Below are 17,983 nucleotides of genomic sequence, written 5' to 3'. Positions count from 1 at the left end.
AAGTAGAATAAAGGTTTACAAAATGTAGATCGAAATAAGTATAAATAAGTATAATGGACAAATAGGCCTACCTTACAAATTGTACTTAGTGTAAAATACGAAAAGTACAGGAGAATATATTCTAATTTACAGCCTCGTAAATAAATGGCACATAAATGCCGTTTTTGCTCAGTGTACTCCTATATCATAGCCCTAAGTAATAATATACATCAGTGAATAATATGAAGCTGTGAGCAGTTCAATAAGATAATTTAATTTGAATATTTCACCTGAAGAGGTTCATTGTGCTCTTGTCTTGATATGTGATATTTTCTACAAATGTCTCAGTAAGTCAGTGTGTGCTGACTTTTAGTTATGTAATTAATATGTTTGTTTTTTTTTCTATAACCATCTGAGCCTGCCTGGTGTGGCAAGTTTAGATAACAGAAGACAGCCTAGATTTATATTTTGAAACAATAAAATTACATGAATATGTTCTGTGATTCAACGACTGGGTACATGTGTGCACTATGAATTGTGGCCTGAAGATAGGTAAACATCTGCATGTCACTTGAACTGGGTTTTCAGTAAAGATTATAAATCGTACATTTCAAGGACTAATGTTTTGATTTTTTGCATTCTTAATTATCTCCCAGGAAACCATGCCATGTAATATTATATTTTTTAACAGCGTCGGAAATGTTCTTGCCAAACCCTTTAACGCCATTTCAGAATCAGAATCAGAATTCCTTTATTAGAACAAATGTACATCGATACAGCAAAGAGACACAATGAAAACCGTTAGTAAAGTGACATGCAGACATAGCCTATTAACCTATTAAAAATAATTTCAAGGATAAAAAGGTAGGTATTTATTTAAAAAAATTGTAGAACGTTATGAATTAGCTGCAGGATGACGGTAGTAAATACTATGATTACTAGTTTACAAGAACATGTGTATATTGACTAGTATTATATTACAGGTGTTGGGTAGTGCTATGTATCAAGCAACACAGCGAAACAACTCGACACAAGTAAAAAAAAAAAAATGTGTAGCCTATAATTAATTGCCTTTTATCTGTTGTGTTAATTAAACATGTTATGGATGTGTTTTAGTTTATTAATGCAGTGGTTCCCCCAACACAGTAGGTGGCGTAGCAGTTTTTTATCGCGTCCAAACCTCTATGGTCCAAATAAATACAACCAAGAAGAAGCTGCGAGGAAACAAACCTACTGCGCAGGCGCACGGTACGATTCAGTAATCTTGAGGTAAAATGGCGACGGGTGCCATTTCCACCGAGTCCAAGAAAATATCAGAATTAAGAGTTGTTGATCTTAAATCCGAGCTGAAAAGAAGGAATTTGGACACTACTGGTATAAAGAGTGTTCTTCTTGCGAGACTGAGACAGGTAATGAAAAAAAAGCTGATTTATGCTTTGAATGGTCGACCGAGCTAGGGAATGCGATGCATGGTTGCTAAGGCTAACGTTAGCAACTATGACCGATATCATTCTAACGATCGTTTGTTGATGTGTTTTAACTACACCCTGGATAAACAAAATAAATCAACACCTCTCTAAAAGAAAAGGTGAAATTATGTTCTCGAGTGAATGGTTAAATACAGAAAAATAATAATTGTTATGATGCATGGCAAATCTAAGGGTGCACAACAGACATGAATGGCACGCCTGTTCTTCCAACGACGTCAAAATGAGTTTATAACTAATCCTCTTTTTTTGGCACATTAACATATTGCACAGCTTTTTTAATCAGATGTAACTTGATTGTTGACCAGCCCTAGGGAGGACCACGCACAAACTCGTTAAATGCGTTTTTACAAGAGGTTCAGCAGAAGTGTTTTCGGTTCTTAATTTGATCACGTTGGACTAGCATTTTGTAACCTCGAGGGTATTAATGCACACGTCTTCCCTGTTTTTTTTATGTTTAGGTGAGAAGAAGTAATCTCTAAACTCACTGCGTTAGGGATTCAGAGTTATTACATGTTGGTCTTAATGTTAAAACGAAGTCCAAGTCTGACATAAACTCTAGACTTGCCTTTCTAATATCATAGATTAACAATACGTAGATTCAGCTGAGCAGATGTTATGGACAGCATGTTGCTCAAAGTGTTTTGATAAGATTATAGTTTAAGATTAAGAAATGGTAATGTGGTTATGCAATAGTTTTTAAGGTAAGCGCTCGATTGATTGTAAATCGTTCTGGATTCGATTAAAACCATTTTTAGTTCAGTCAGACATATCAGACTTTAAAAATAGCTTTAATTTCACAATTATGCAAATATACCATATTCAGTGTCTAAAAATTAAAACCTCACATTTTTACCTCAAAGTTGTTTCCCAGCAAAAGAGAAACCAAGAATACAATGTTGAGAGTTAGAAGGCATACAATTGTTTTTACATCTGCCTAGACCCTGGGATGGTGTTTTTTAAAAGAGAGAAAAGAAGCCCCAATAAGTGCTATCATCTACAGCCTTGAGCACAATTTGCATACTACTAGTAGATTCTATAAGATAGCACAATTTGGTGTGATTACTGACAGGCAGGGTTTCAACATCGTCTTACACAGTATAACACTACTCTCTTGGTCGTAAGACTGATGTGATGAATGAAGAAAAGAGGCAAACATGAGGTCTCAGACTACTAACTGTTTTTTATCAATCTTTTTTTCAAGGCTCTTGAAGATGAAGATTGTGACACCGAGAATATTGAGATCCCGCTTACAGCTGACCCACCAACTCGCAAAGATGGGAAAGTTAAAGGTAATTTTATTTTTGACTAATAGTTGAGACAGGATGCAGGCCCGGTTCTACGGGGGTGCATTGCACCCTCATTTGAAAAGTGAAAAATATTACATATATAATAATACTAATAGTAGTAATAAGAAGAAGGATATAGTTGGAATAAAATAAATTGTAATTGTGATTAAATAAATTGTCTGTTGCATTTATTTGGTCAATTTAAACGGTAAGTAACGTTATTATGTCAGGTGCGCGTGACCTGTGTGGCTGCGCGTTCATCATCTGCAAGGTGCTTACACAGCAGTCAATGATGGACATCAGAACATGGTTAAAACAACCAGCCCTTATCGCCAGCAGTAACACTGCATCTACTGCAGGTAATAACAGTTCAGATAATGGGGACATTACGTTACCCGCGGCCACTGTCATGGACACTAACGCCCGACTCGCCCACGGAGGCAGCTCATGGTTCAAAACAGTGATTGGCTGGAATATTCATGTAAAAAAGATGCCATCTTCTGCTATGCATGTAGACATTTCGGTTCAAGTAAGTCAGATGCCTTCACCACAACTGGCTACAACCATTGGCGCCATGCTCTTGTACGTGATAAGGGACTGGGAAGGCATGAATCAAGCAAAGAGCACATAGATCCATAGATCTCTTAATGTTGCTCTCAAAGTGCACCAGATTGATGCTTTTAACTTCAATATTTAAAAAAAAATCTTCCCGAGGGGGCATGCCCCCGGACCCCCCTAGAGTAGGTGAGGACCCCCATAGAGGGTGTTAGGTCCACTCCCCACTTATAAAAATAGCACTTTACCACTGCACCCTCTCTAATCTCAGATGCACCCTCAGTCATTTTGTCCTGGAACCAGGCCTGACAGGATGGCTAGAGTCAATAGTTTTATCGTTTTTTAAATGTAGATTTGTAATGTTTTTGTTTTTTTCACCATTCAGGGAAAAGGGTGGATTCTGATGCAGACACCACAGGGGAGGAAGATGTGTTATCAAAGGTGACTTTTGCATACAATTCTGCTGCATAAATGTTAACCAACCCCTGTAGCACTTGTGTGTTTGCTCTCTCTTCCCCTATACTAATACTGATGCTAAAAAAGATAACTTAAAAAATAAACTCTCAAAGTGACGATCATTTCAATTGTATCGTATGATACCTTGTCTGATTACCTTATTAGGAGCTAGTTTGGCAGTGTGCGATTAATTGTGCTCTGAAATGGTTAACTTGGTTCCCACACTGGCAATTCAGCCCTTTTTTATTAATTCATACTGGCTGAATCCTCTGCCATATTATTCTGTAAAGTTGTAGGGAAAAACATATGCAGTGTGTAATACTCATCATCACTTTGTTTCTTAGCTGAAAGTGTTCTAGCTTGTGAGATTGGAATGATGCTTTAAGGATTCATAAAACAGTAGCATGTCCTTTTCTGTTAAAAACAACAATGAAATATTGCATTTATTTCTTTACACTTGGTTTGCTCTGCAAATTACCATAAAATATTTGTCAGCTCAACTCTGCTTTTTTTCTTCTTCTAGGAAACTGAAGATTATGAATCAGAAAAAGGTAAGCACACTGGTGTCCAATGCTAACATTAGGTTGTTTCTTATTCACAGCTAAGTATGATGACTCAAGGATATGCTTAATGAAGACCAACTAGTAGCCTTAAGTTAGTTAGGCAATTTCATTGGACTACTTAAACTTTATTAAACAAAACTTCTGGGTCCTTCCATGGATTTTCATTGCCTCTGGTGTTAAACTTTCCACAAAAAAGAGTGAATGATCACAAACAAGCTCACATTTTATTATGTCTAATGAATTGGAAGATGAAAAGAACTGGCGGATGGTTACACTTTCCAGATTACTTTGATGGACATTTTTGGACAAATGCACTCGGCAGGTCCGAATACCTCCACCACAGGATTCAAACACCTTGATGCAGGTTTTGTGAGGCGATGCAGCCTGTGAAAGGTCTGGGATTTGTGTAGTTCAAGGACCGCAAGACTTTGTAAAACATGCGGACACCCCGAGACAGAAAGCAGCTGAAAGATCATGAGACTTCATGCATCAAAATTGCACATATTCATGCAAGCTGTCTGCATACCGGACAGTTGGTGTGCAGTGAAGAGATGTGACGCACAGCGTGGACTGAAAGGACAGACTGTACTGTAATGGACACATGACAGACGGTTGGATTTGATGACAAATTATTCTTTATCAGTGTTCTTAAACCGACTGATAAGGCTTTGATGACATGATTATTGAAGACATATTGGAAGATATTTAAGTTTCCTAAAACTGTCAACGGACTGATAAGCTGGGGATGATTTCTTCATAATGAAAAAAAATGGAGGTTGAACTGAAGAGATGTTCCGCTTCATTTGAACTTGGAGAATTGCCACACATCATAGGAATCATCTGGAATTGCTACTGGATGAATAATGAATCAAGTACTTAACATCTGTCAACAAATGAAGATCACTGCATCAGCCCCTGGATCAGCGAAGAGTGTGTGTTGTGTCTTCCTGTGGTGTCTACGCCCTTGATGACCATTAACACTAAATGTGCTTTCTATTCTACTTTTTAGGTCAAGCTACATGCAACATGTCAATGTTAAAGTTGTGTTTTGCCATGTTTATCCTTGTTAAATCCCTCAGATGTAACTGATACAGATGATGGTACTCGTGAAAATTCTAAGCCTGAACCCCGTGAGGACAGCCTCGCTCAGCCAGAGGCTGATCCCGAGTCAGAGGAGGCGGTGGCGGCCGAGTCTGATTCAGAACCTGAGCCAGAGGTGGATGCAGATGCTGAGCCAGAGGTGGATGCAGATGCTGAGCCAGAGGTGGATGCAGATGCTGAGCCAGAGGTGGACGCAGATGCTGAGCCAGAGGTGGACGCAGATGCTGAGCCAGAGGTGGACGCCGTGCCAAAGGTAGATGCAGATGATGAGCCAGAGGTAGATGCAGATGATGAGCCAGAGGTAGATGCAGATGATGAGCCAGAGGTGGACGAGGACGCCGACCCAGACATGGATGAGGAGGCTGAGCCAGAGTTGGACACCGAGCCAGAGGTGGAGACGGAACCAGAGGTAGAGCCCGAGCCGGCTCAGATGAATGCTGTTGCCAAGAATTCCTCTAAAGAACCTGAGGACGATCACATGTCCGTCCCAAACCCAAATGATGATGCCATCACCCTAGATGTCGATGGTGATGATCTCCTGGATACAGGTAAACATATGAAACTTCCAGATCCAGAGGCCGAGACGGGCAATGATGAGCCAGAGGCCTCTGCTGAGACGGGCCCAGACGATGACATGAAGGCGGAAGAGAGCGATGGCCACAAAGATGGTAAGAAAGATGATGGATCCAGGGGTGAGCCCACGAAGAAAGACAGCAGAGAGGCCCAGAAGAAAGCCGAGACGGGAGACAAAGAAAAGGATTCTGGGAAGAAAGGCCCCTCCACTACTGGGGCATCAGGTCAAGCAAAGAGGTTTGTCTTTCTATGTCAGTTCTTTGATACTACTACCAAGTCCAGCTCACTAAGAACGCAACATTGTGGGTAGCCTCAAGATTTCTTTTGCCATAAGGGAAATGTTCACAGATGTACCTAATCCTGCCATATACTACTTTGATTTGTTTTTCTGAAGTTGGTTACATGTTTTACATTAACCAGGAGCTGAGAAAACACCTCTTATTTTGTTACTTTGAGCTTTTCCCGCTGGTTTAAAGTCATTTCCAGTTTCTACACCAGGCATTGTAAAAGAGCATTAGTCCCCGTGATGGCAGTGTTTTTTTTTTCCTTTTTGGTCAAATGATTCGCTGTGAAGTTGAACAAACTCCGAAGATTTCATTGGTCCGGGGATTAAATTGGCTGTCAACCTGACCCCTCTCACCACTGGAAAAGCAATGAAGCCTTTGAAACATTCGTTCAGATCCACGCCTTGCCCACAGGATTTTTTTTTTCACGAGAAGCACAACATGTGGTGTTTTATTCCACTAGATGTATGCTTGTCACCTAACACCTTTTCTTTACCTTTACTAATTGTATCTGCTTGTTGTTGCAACCTTTGCTTTATAGCTCTTCAAGAGACAGAGATGGAAAAGATGAAAAGGGTAAGCATTGTGTCCAAATATTAAATCCCAGGAACACTTTTTTAATTTTATCCAACTTAAAACAATATTTTTCATTCCCTATGCCTCCTGTATGTGATTTGACAATCATCTGTATCCAGGAGTCGACGGCAGCTCTTCTCGCAACCTATGGGTGAGCGGCCTGTCGTCAAACACCAAAGCAGCTGATCTTAAGAACCTGTTTGGCAAATATGGGAAGGTAAATGACGTGTTTACGTTTTTCTTGGAATTCTCTTGGAACGTTATGTTCAATGTTGGAGAAAAATGTTTAATGAAATGTGTTACCAACAGGTTTTAAGTGCTAAGGTGGTGACAAACGCTCGCAGTCCCGGTTCAAAATGTTATGGCTTGGTAACGATGTCCTCCAGCACAGAGGTGACCCGGTGCGTCTCCCACCTCGACTCCACAGAGCTCCATGGACAGCAGATATATGTTGAAAGGGTACGTTAGTTAGCACAAGGAGTCAACATTGTTCAACCTTGATTGATCTAATGCAACACTTTTCTCTCATTGAGAACCCGTGGACTTGTTCCATTTATATTTCACTGCTGTTTTTACAGGCCAAAAATGATCCATTCAAAAAAGAAGGCTCAAAGAAGGAAGCGGAGGACAAAGCATGTTCCAGCAAGTCCAGTGAGAAGCGCAGTTCCACAGGCACCAAACTGACGAACAAGTAGGTGACAGAAAAAGTCAAAGTGAATCCTTTGTTGATTGAAATCACATTTAACCATTTGTTCTCCTTACGTGCAGAGTACAGCCTCCTTACAAAAAAGAAGACAAGAAATTGGATAAACAACCTGAAAAGGACAAAGATTTATCAAAGAAAATGGATGCCAGAAGTGGAAAATCTGACTCTGTTTCATCCAACTCGGGGCAAGATTCTTTCAAGAAAGATGACAGAAAGCATGGGCGTAGGTTTTATTCCCCTTTCTCTCTCATTTAAAGATTATGATTGGAGTCATTCAATAAATATAATTCTGTTCTTTCTGATTGATTTTTTTTCCAGGGGCAAAAAGCCCAGGCAAGATGCCATTCGTACATCATCCCAATAGAGATTCTAACTTTGGCAGAATGAGACCTTTCAGAGGGGGAAGGTATTTTGAAAGGGTAAGACTTTTAGTTGCTTCATCCATTTTGCAAAGCATATTTTAAATGTACTATCAAAGGATGTTAAATAATATTCTGTTGATTGATACGATTATTTGTTGCGTGTTTTTACAGCCCTTTGTCAATATGAATGTTCAAAGGCGACCAAAATGGTTGATTCCTCCGGAAGAGGTATAAAACTGCACATGTAGCTTAGTATTCACTTTTACCATGATTTATCTTTTTTGAGCTCTTTAAAAAAACATATGTATTTTCTCCCCTTCCAGCTGGAGATGATTAGAGACAAACCGCGTCCTTTTTTTAACAAGGGGGAAGAAAAAGACATCCTACCTTTTGAGAAGATGAAGGAGCAGAGGATGCGTGAACGGGGAGTTCGTGTGGAGCGAGCCCGCAGAGCCGTGGAGTTGCGCAGGTAGCTGCCATGGCGCATAATTCATACACATTTAGGAGGTTTACAATGGATTGTCTTTAAAGTTCTAAGTCGATGGATGCTTTTGGGTTTTAGGCGGCGGGAAATTGCTGAACAAGAACGCAGGGAGCGTGATCGTGTCCGTCTGTTGCGGGAGCGTGAAGAACGAGAGAACCTGCTCCGGGAGCGCCAGAGACTAGAATTGGAGAGACAAAAACTGGAAAGGGAGCGCTTGGAGAGGGAGAGGCTGGAGAGAGAAAGAATCCGTATTGAGCAGGTAGAGAGAGAATAGACATAACCACCTTCTTTCCCCGGATGAATCTTGGGTCTTCTCTCAACTGTATATCTCAGGAATAAATTATTTTAATAACAACTATTTTAGTACAGAATGCAGCAGTAGAAAAAGGGACAAACTATTTTTAGAATGTTGTTTAAGCCCCCAGAGTGATACATACCACTTGTAATTGTTCAATAATTTCTGCTTCCCTTAGTAAGTGCTTTTTAATATGACCTATTTCAGGAACGACGTAAAGAGGCAGAGCGCATGGCACGTGAACGTGAGGAGCTGAGGAGGCAGCAGGAGCATCTCCGTTATGAGCAAGAAAAGAGGAACAACCTCAAGAGGGGTCGCGAGGTGGAACACGGGTATAACAATTATATATTGTACCTCAGCAGTTATAATTATGACCAAAGTTGTTGGACTTTAGTGGAGACTCGTTAGGAAGTGGTTTAGAACTTGAATTTTTAGCCTAATGTTTGTTGCTTAGAAATAGTAGTTCTTCCTATTCCTGCAGCTTCCCTTAGGTGCATGTGCTATGTCAAAGCTCTCAATAGTGAATCTAATATTTACTTTGTTCAACACATTGATGCAAATTAGTCCCTTTTCGGTGCCTCCTGCTTTTTTAACGCTGATTTGGGTGACTTGTGTAATTCGCGGAGAACCGAAGAGTTTTCGTTTTGGGGGGGGGGGGGGTCCGTCCGTCAGTCCGACTAACGGACAACTTTTCACTTCAAAAAAGAAGAAGAAATCTAGACCGCAAAATAATTAAACAAGCGAGTGCCTGTTTTTCCTGGCCAAGGGCAGGTTCCTTGAACACAACACGAGCGTAACGTGTCTTCACGTGGTATATGTCTCGTCGGAAAGGAGTGTAGACTAGAGTGCTGACGGAGAGCACCGGAACGCCGCTCCAGCTCATCAAATATTGCAGTACCCATAAGGAGCCGTACACACCGCAGTGTTTGCGTGGCTGTCTTTAGTTTTAAGCGCAGTGGCGATCTGTTGTTATTAGCATCTGGTTAGCTAGCTATGCTAACGAATTTAAAGAGCTTTTCTACAACCAGGTGGAAGAGAGCTCTCTCCTGAGAGGCTCAAATAACATCAGCTCAGTGAGGTTAAGGCACACCTTGATATGATCATTATAGTTATTAATGAGACATTAGAGTCTAAATGAAAAACAGGTATAAAATACAATATGACAGTAACAAAAAAGTTGTTAAAAATAACAAGAATAGAGTTTGAAAGGGGAGTGATTTGTAAAATATCCAAAAAGAAGAATCTGCTTACAGTTCTGTTTCATATGGGTGTTGAGATGTATCCATAGATCTCTTCAGGTTGCTCTCAAAGTTCACCAGATTGATGCTTTTAACTTCAATATTTAAAAAAAAAATCTTCCTGGGGGAGCATGCCCCCGGACCCCACTAGAGGAGGTAAAGTCCCCCCCATTTAAATCATGTTCACATGGATATGATACTTAATACATTTGCACACATCTTGTGTCCATATCTTTCTGCCACAACCATGCACGTGCGTGCCTGCGCGAGTCATGGTAAAATATCTGGGTTAAGAGGTAGCTTTTTCTTTGCACAGCATGAAAGAAAGGCCAAATGAATGGGCTGTGATTTTAGTTTTTTTAAGCAGTTCAATAATTTGTAGGGCCTTCGGAGGATGTTGTAAAAATTGAAAGGGAAAAGGTTCCCCACCCCTGCTGTAAATAATTATAAAACCCCTTGATTTATAACTTAACATCTCTGTCTCTATTGATCTGAGTATATTATAAAGAATAGCCAGTTAATTGAAGCATTATAGCGCAGGCCTTTGTCAGATGGTATATTACGCTGTTTTTTTTCTGCTTCAAATAGTTCTCTCTTTTTTCACCATACGTGTGTTTGCATCCCTGTCAACAGTACATCAAAGTATATATTTTTAAGCCTGCATGTTCAATAATACCAATTATTTTCAAAGTTTGGTTACATGAGTCATTAATTTCTTCAAATATGAAACATTTCCAAGCTGTCAATCTTCAAAAGCATCAAAACAATGAATTATGTTTTAATATTTCAGCCGGAGAGACGATTCGTATTGGAATGGCAACAAGAAAATGCAGTCCGAGTCCGATGTCCGTTTAAACCAGGGCTCAAACTACAACCGGCAGCAGAACCGCTTCTCCAACTTCACTCCGCGAGAGAGGGGGCGCTTTCCAGAGGCCGCTGCTGAGACGTCCAACACCTATGACAGGTACAAGAGTTAAAAGTATTGGAATTGTAGTTGACAGGTACAAGAGTTAAAAGTATTGGAGTTGTAGTTAACTGTAAAACTCCAGTGCAAATGTATTCAGTTAATAATTTGATTTTTATAGCGCTTTTCCTAATGCGCAAAGATGCTTTACATAAATCAGAACAGAAACAGTACAAAGAAAACAAAAAATATAAACATTAGTTCTAATCCAGGTGCAAGTAAAGTGGGGGGTGATTTTGAACAGAGTTTGAAAGCGTGAGTTTTGAGAGATCTTTTTTGAAGGATTCAAGAGTGTTGGACTTTCGGATGTGACTGGGAAGGAAGTTCCAGAGGGAGGGGGAGGCTGCAGCGAAAGCTCGGTCACCCCAGGTCCGGAGCTTTGATGGGCTGCAGTCGGTTAGCTTCAGCAGAACTGAGGCAATGGGTAGGGGTGTGTGGTTGGATTTGGTCAATGAGGTAGGGGGGGGCAAGGTTGTTGATGGTTTTTGTAGGTGAAAAGTAATATTTTGAAGTCAATCCGGTGTTTGATGGGGAGCCAGTGGAGGATAGGGGTGATGTGGTCGGAGCGTCGGGTGGAGGTGAGCATACGGGCAGCTAGGCCTGTCGCGATAATCAATAAATTGACTTATCGTACGATAAATAAAAATGGACTCGATAACTTTTCTGAGCTCGATAAATTGCCGTTTACATAAAGATGTGAACAGCATTTTAGCCTGGATAGACCCTCCAGAAAAACGCGGGCAAAAATCCTTGATTATGCGGGCTAAATTCCTTGATTATGCGGGCTAAAATCCTTGATTATGCGATTAAACATGCGGGGTTTTATGTGATTTTATGCGGTGAAATTGCGGGAAGTTAGGAAATATGTGGAAATATGCTAAATATGCGGGGGAAAAGAATAACAATTTTTTAAAATATATGGGCTGTCTTATTTATTCTCTCTCACACACAACCTGCCACTAACGTTAAACCCCTTTACTATTCAATTAAACACATTCAATGTTTATTTATTGTAAAAGCAATTGGGCTATTTTAATCTCACACACACACCACCCCCCCCCCACACACACACACACACTTCTCCGCCTCATTCTGTTTTCATTTACTCGTTCGTTATCTGACCAGCTTTAATCTTGTAGGCTACTCACTTCGTTTCTTGTAGCCCTCGAAAGGGTTTTGGAGGTTGATCCCTCGGTGAACGGGAGTTGAATGGCTTTCTTGTCCGCAGCAGAAAGCATTTTCGAATGTTTGAATGAACCAAAGTGGGTCGCCACCGTCGATTTTCTCTTATGCTGCAACACACAGTTGCACGGGGTGCAGAATAGTTTCCCCCCACTTTTTGCCCGGTCTTTAGTAGAAATGTTTGTTGGTAAATGAGCTCTATACAGTGTTTACATTCTGTGATGCGCAAGCTGATGACGTCACGCCAAGACGAGTTAACTTTTTTTTCTTCTCAACTTTGTGTGGAAAAACGCGGGGATTATGCGGCCTTTTGATACATTTGCGGCTTTTTTAAAATCTGCGCCATTTTGCTGATTATGCGGTAAATTCTTCGATCGCAGAATCTTGTTTTTCTGGAGGGTCTACCTGGAGCGCTGTGGCTGCCAGACGCGCTGTGAGGGGCGGGGCTGACACACAGCCAGGTCAGGACACTCCGCGTGCACGTGCAGCAGCGTAGCAGCCAAAATAATAATATAGCGACAAGCGGGAGACAACGTGTGACTTACTCGCGGGGAATTTAAAGTGAAATGGAATTGGTTACAAAACCTAACGACACATCTCGATTCTCCGGTGTGGCAGTATTTTGGATTCAAACCAAATCAACGAGGCGAACTTACGGACTTGAATGAGCCAGGCGGTGTGTCGCATTGGTTTTAAAAAAGGTAGCGACAAAAGCAGGCAATACCAGGCATTTTAAACCACCTAAAACACAACCACTCCATTCCGTTTTTCCAGCTGGGAGCAAACACGACAGCTGGAGATGGAGAGCCCCCGCCCGACAATGCAAACATGTTGGTGTTCCTTGCTCGAAAACTTTGACAGATTTGGATATGGCCTGTTGGGGCATCTGGGTCTTTGACAGTGGACTGTACACTTGACTGTTGTTTTAAGGAGTTTTTTTTTGCTTGTGAGATAATGTGTGCTCATATTTATTTATTTATTTATTTATTTATTTATTTATTTATTTACTTATTTATATATATATATATATATATATATGAGAGAGAGCTCTGTTTTCCAGCCTGACTCTATTTAATTTATTGTTTTGGTTACGTGTGATTTAATTAATTTATTATAATTAAATTTTAAATTTGTTTTATTTATTAATTTATATATTTTAATATTATTTCCCATTTCATTTGCAAAGTTGAATGTTCAATAAAAAGTTATGTTTGAAAGGATGTACTTGAATTATTATTATATATTATCATTATGTCTAAAATGGTCTTAAAACGGTGCCGACAATATTATCGTTTATCGCAATAATTTCCAGAAAAATGTATCGTCCAACACAATTAATTATCGTGACAGGCCTACGGGCAGCTGAGTTTTGGATATATTGCAGTTTATTGAGGATGTATGCAGGTGAACCAAAGAGGATGCTGTTGCAGTAATCCAGTCGGGATGTAATGAGGGCATGGATCAGATGAGGGAGGTCTAATGCGGGCAATGTTCTAGGGGAAGAAGGCGGTTTTTGTGATCTGGTTGATGTGAGGGAGGAAAGTGAGAGCGGGGTCGAGGATGATGCCAAGGTTACGGATTTGTCACAATTTAGTTTCAGAAAGTTGCTTTGCATCCATGTTTTGATGTCAGTGAGGTAGTTGGAAGTGGGTGGTTGCAGAAATAGTTTTTGTTGAGAGGTAGAGTTGGGTGTCGTCGGCGTAACAGTGGAACCAGAGTTGGTGTTGAATGAGGTTCTGTCCAAGTGGGAGGATGTAAATGATGAAAAGCATTGGACCAAGTACAGAGCCCTGGGGGACGCCGTGAGTTACGGCCCCTACACACGGCGGCGTGCGTTGAGGCGTCAACGCTTCTGCCCATTCACTTCGAATGGGGTGACGTCACGCTTCGCCGAACTGCATTGTGGGAGCAAAGCTTAGTTTTGCTCGCTTCAAAAGTAGAGCAATGTTCTACTTTTGAAGCTTCGACGGAAGCGTCAGCCAATCGAATCATATGCCAGTACAAGCTTTAGCCAATCAAACCGCTGCTTGTGTGTCCGGGGCGGGAAATTCAGGTGATTGGTTGTTGGTCTAGCTTCAGACATGCCCGCCGGCAAGCGTTAACGCACGCCGCCGTGTGTAGGGGCCGTAACAGAAGCGGTGGGGGATTTGCAGTTGTTGATGGAAATTAATTGTCTTCTGCCAGAGAGATATGATTTGAGCCAGGAGAGGGCACTGCCGGTTATGCCAATTAAGGACTGAAGGCGGGTGATGAGGATGGAGTGGTTAATGGTGTTTCAAAGCAGGGGGGGATGAGGCCAGTGCACAGAGAGGAGTTAATGACTGCGGTGATAAGAGGAATGAGTTGTGGGAGACACGATTTGAGAAATTAGTCAAATTGCAGCATTAGATTTATACAAAGTAGAAACTTGAAAACACTACTACATAAACAACACTACGTTGAAATGTTACATTTTGATATGCATGTTGGTGGTGTGTTTGGACCTTTTTGTAGTATTACATTTTTGTTGAATAATCCCATTATCTTTTGTTTGCAAGACGTAACCGGTTTGAAGGGGAGCCAGAACCAAAGAAGAGTCGCCCTACTCCCCACAGAGAGAGCTCAGGCTTTGAGCGCTACCCCAAGAGCTTTGAAACAGTCCGCAGAACCGAGCCCCCTCCTCCTCCACGCAACGAGCTCCGTGACACCGACCGGCGGGAAGAGAGGCGACCTGTGCCCATGAGGGAGGAGAGGAGACCTGTGCCCATGAGGGAAGAGAGGCGACCTGTTCCCATGCGGGAGGAGAGGAGACCTGTGCCCATGCACGACCGCCCAATGGGAGCCAGGGCTGCGATGCCTGGCATGTCTCACAACCGATCGCCCCGGGATGGAGGGCATGGGTGGAAGAGTGATGGTGGCATTAACTCCAATAAGGGAGATATACGGTAAAACATATTTGCGATTTTATGAAAAAGAAGGATCATTAGTTGTCTGTTTTTACCCTTCCACACACCAGATCAATCAAAGCTAATTATTTTTTCTTCAATGTCTCTTTTGCATTAATGCTGGGTTGAACAGAGTACCGATGCGTATGCGCCCAGAGCGACCAGGCAGAGAGGGTCCAGGCACCGTCCTCAGAGGAGGCTCCACAGCCAGCCGGGGGAGGAGCAGCTTCACTGACCGAGATGGAGGCAGACCAATGGGGATGAGCGAACAGGTCAGCTTACATTCTGACTGAGTTTTGTGTTTTAGGGTAAAAGCAGTTTGAATACATACCAGTCACATTCACATGACACATTTTGACATTTAAATGACTGAAGTTAAATAAAAAATCCTCAACCACCTACAGAAGTATACCAATCGGCGCTTTCACACCGGAGTACTTTTCCCAGGAATAGTTCCGATAGTCCCTGGGATTTTGCATTAACACCAAAAAGATCTGGAACTAGAACTTATTTTTGCGAACCTTTTTCTCCCAAGGAAAGTCCCTGCTAGAGAGCAGGGACTTTCCTGGTGAAGTTGCTATTGGCCTGCCAGTAAACCCAAAGAAGAAGAAGAAGTGACGTCAGCGGCTTCCTTTGCCTAATCCTCCCTCAGGGACTTATTCCGGTGTGAACGCGATCTACTAGATCAGGGGTCAGCAACCTTTTTGATATGAAGTGCCATTTAAATAAAAAAAAAATTAAAAATCCACATTTAAGATCACTATGCGACTATGTTGACACTATTGCCACGGTTGTGGCATGACCACCCAAACAGAAAGATATAGACACAAGATGTGTGCAAATGTATTTAGTATCCTATCCATGTGAACATGATTTAAGTGGGGGGGTGGACCTCACATCATGTAGGGGGGCCCGGGGGCATGCTCCCCCGGGAAGATTTATTTTATTATATGTCAGGAGAGAGCTCACTTCCACCTGGTTGTAGAAAAAGCTCCTTATATTCGTTAGAATAGCTAGCTAACCAGATGCAATAATCCCTGGTACCTCGCTCTCACACAAAATACGCTTGTGCCACACACAGCCGAGCATGAGTGACACTCAAAGACCCAGAAGTAGTTGTACTGTAATATATATTATTTTCGATGGCGTTATTGTATGACAGATGAACAGATTGCCACTGGGTTTATTAAAGACACTGCCACGCAAAAACTGAGGCATGTCTACGGCTCCTTGTACTGCCATTTTTGAAGTGCTTGAGCGGCGTTCCGGTGCGCTCCGGCAGCACTACACCACGTGATGACACGTTACGCTCGTGTTGTGTTCAAGGAACCTGTCCTTGGCCAGGAAAAACAGGCAGTCCGTTGTTTAATTCTGTTGCGGTCTAGATTTCTTGAATATTTTTCCTTCTGCGCTGCATTGCGTGCATGGCTTCCTTCTGCAGGTAACGGGGAGACGTGCTCTGGCGGCGGTCTGGTTCAGGATCCGAAAATACAATTTAAATATTTTGCACACTTATTCCACTTATTCCTAGTGTGCCACTGGTTAAGGTACCGCCTGCCAAAGGTGGCACGCGTGCCTAGGGTTCCCGACCCCTGTACTAGATAGTTCCGGAACTAAAGATTTCCGGGGAACTAAGTTCCGGGAACTATTCCTGGGAAAAGTACTTGGTGTGAAAGTGCCTATTATGTAGTAATGAAACATTAGTTCAGTCTTGCAGTTCTTCCCTGCTATTTTGAGTCATGTCTTACTATTCCTGGAGTACACAAAGACATTTCCAGTTTGAATCTGTAGCTTGCGTACATTTAACAATTCATAGAACTCTGGTGTCCTGACTTCCTATCTCTCCTGTCTATTGCAGCCGTTCAGCTCCGGGCGGCAGGTGGTGGTGGAGCGTCACAGCAGGGATCAGGGGCTGAGGAAGGAGTGGCACAGCGGCTCCAGCTCGCAGGGCGGAGGCTACGCTGATACTCGCAGAATGGGAGACAGCCGTGGCAGCTTAATGTCCCCTACCAGGTATAACAACCGTACAAACATGTGATGATAAAACCGAATACTATGGTCCCGTCTCTCAGCCGTCTTACCTCTAACTCTGGTTTCTCTTTGTGCAGTCACTCTTCTTCCGGAATGAACCGGATTGTACAGATCACAAACAACTCCATTCCCAGTGGTGGCAACGTGGGCGGCTTCAAACCCTTCAAAGGAACGCAGCGGCAGTTCTAACGGCAACCAAATCCTACCATTTTAAAGCACCTGAAAATCTGAAGACTTTTCTGAACTTTTGTCTTTTTTTTTTTTTTTTAGAATATCAACTGATTTAGGTGGCACATTTATAGCCTCGAGGTTGATAACACTATTTGATTTTGTATAGACAAGTGTTTACCTCTGTCAAAGGTTCTGCAGTTACTGTTTAACACCCCTGTGCATATGTTTTACTCTTTACTTACATTTAGGAAGATATTGTACAGCCCTGTCTTTGTAAGTTTTCAAGTGATGTTACCAACTTCTCCTCTGAGTGTTGTATGTATATTTTCATTTGCCTAGTGTTACACTCAGTTCTCTTGTGTAATACCTCATATGTGAGTGTAAAATAGAGCTCATGAAGTATCAGGGAGCACTCAATTGGATGTTGAAAGTAATTTTTTGTTTTTTGAAAAGTCATCCCTGGTGAAGACGTTTTGTAAAGAGTAGTTGGATTAAACAAAACATGTCAACTGTAAACCGGCCTACATTGTAGCAAAACACCTCCCATAGGTCATGTGTTGAATAACATGCATATATAACATATGTGTCTCAAATAAACTGTGGGGCTTTCAATGTGTGCCAGAGTCCCTGAAAGTACTATAACTACCTGACTATATTTTCTCACAATTCAGCACATTGGATTACACCTCGCAGTCAAATGTCTCAAGCCTGTATAGGATTTTGGGACTTTGTATATTGTACATTTGTACATGACCTAACCATC

General features: G+C 41.7%; 1 protein-coding gene across 1 annotated transcript; it reads left to right on the top strand.

The window, feature by feature from the left end:
* Positions 1-1,217: 1,217 nt before the first annotated feature.
* On the top strand, positions 1,218-17,862 carry sltm (SAFB-like, transcription modulator). The gene is made up of 20 exons (XM_079663499.1): positions 1,218-1,388; positions 2,671-2,758; positions 3,696-3,751; positions 4,290-4,317; positions 5,409-6,240; positions 6,829-6,863; positions 6,983-7,080; positions 7,173-7,322; positions 7,442-7,554; positions 7,632-7,792; positions 7,888-7,988; positions 8,103-8,159; positions 8,255-8,400; positions 8,494-8,674; positions 8,918-9,042; positions 10,739-10,912; positions 14,632-15,018; positions 15,152-15,290; positions 16,877-17,031; positions 17,127-17,862. Exons 1-20 carry the CDS (start codon positions 1,254-1,256, stop codon positions 17,236-17,238), a joined length of 3,273 nt encoding a protein of 1,090 aa, XP_079519625.1. The 5' UTR covers positions 1,218-1,253; the 3' UTR covers positions 17,239-17,862.
* Positions 17,863-17,983: the final 121 nt, after the last annotated feature.

This window comes from Notothenia rossii, assembly GCF_949606895.1.
Source record: "Notothenia rossii genome assembly, chromosome: 2".
In the NCBI taxonomy this organism is placed as follows: Eukaryota; Metazoa; Chordata; class Actinopteri; order Perciformes; family Nototheniidae; genus Notothenia; species Notothenia rossii.
This window is presented reverse-complemented; position numbering and strand designations above follow the sequence as displayed.

Excerpts from the sequence above, each read along its gene's own strand:
- sltm (XM_079663499.1), top strand. The coding sequence starts at position 1,254 with ATGGCGACGGGTGCCATTTCCACCGAGTCCAAGAAAATATCAGAATTA. Across the intron at positions 7,989-8,102 it reads GGGGAAGGTATTTTGAAAGG|CCCTTTGTCAATATGAATGT; the intron begins GTAAGACTTTTA and ends GTGTTTTTACAG. Across the intron at positions 15,291-16,876 it reads CAATGGGGATGAGCGAACAG|CCGTTCAGCTCCGGGCGGCA; the intron begins GTCAGCTTACAT and ends TGTCTATTGCAG.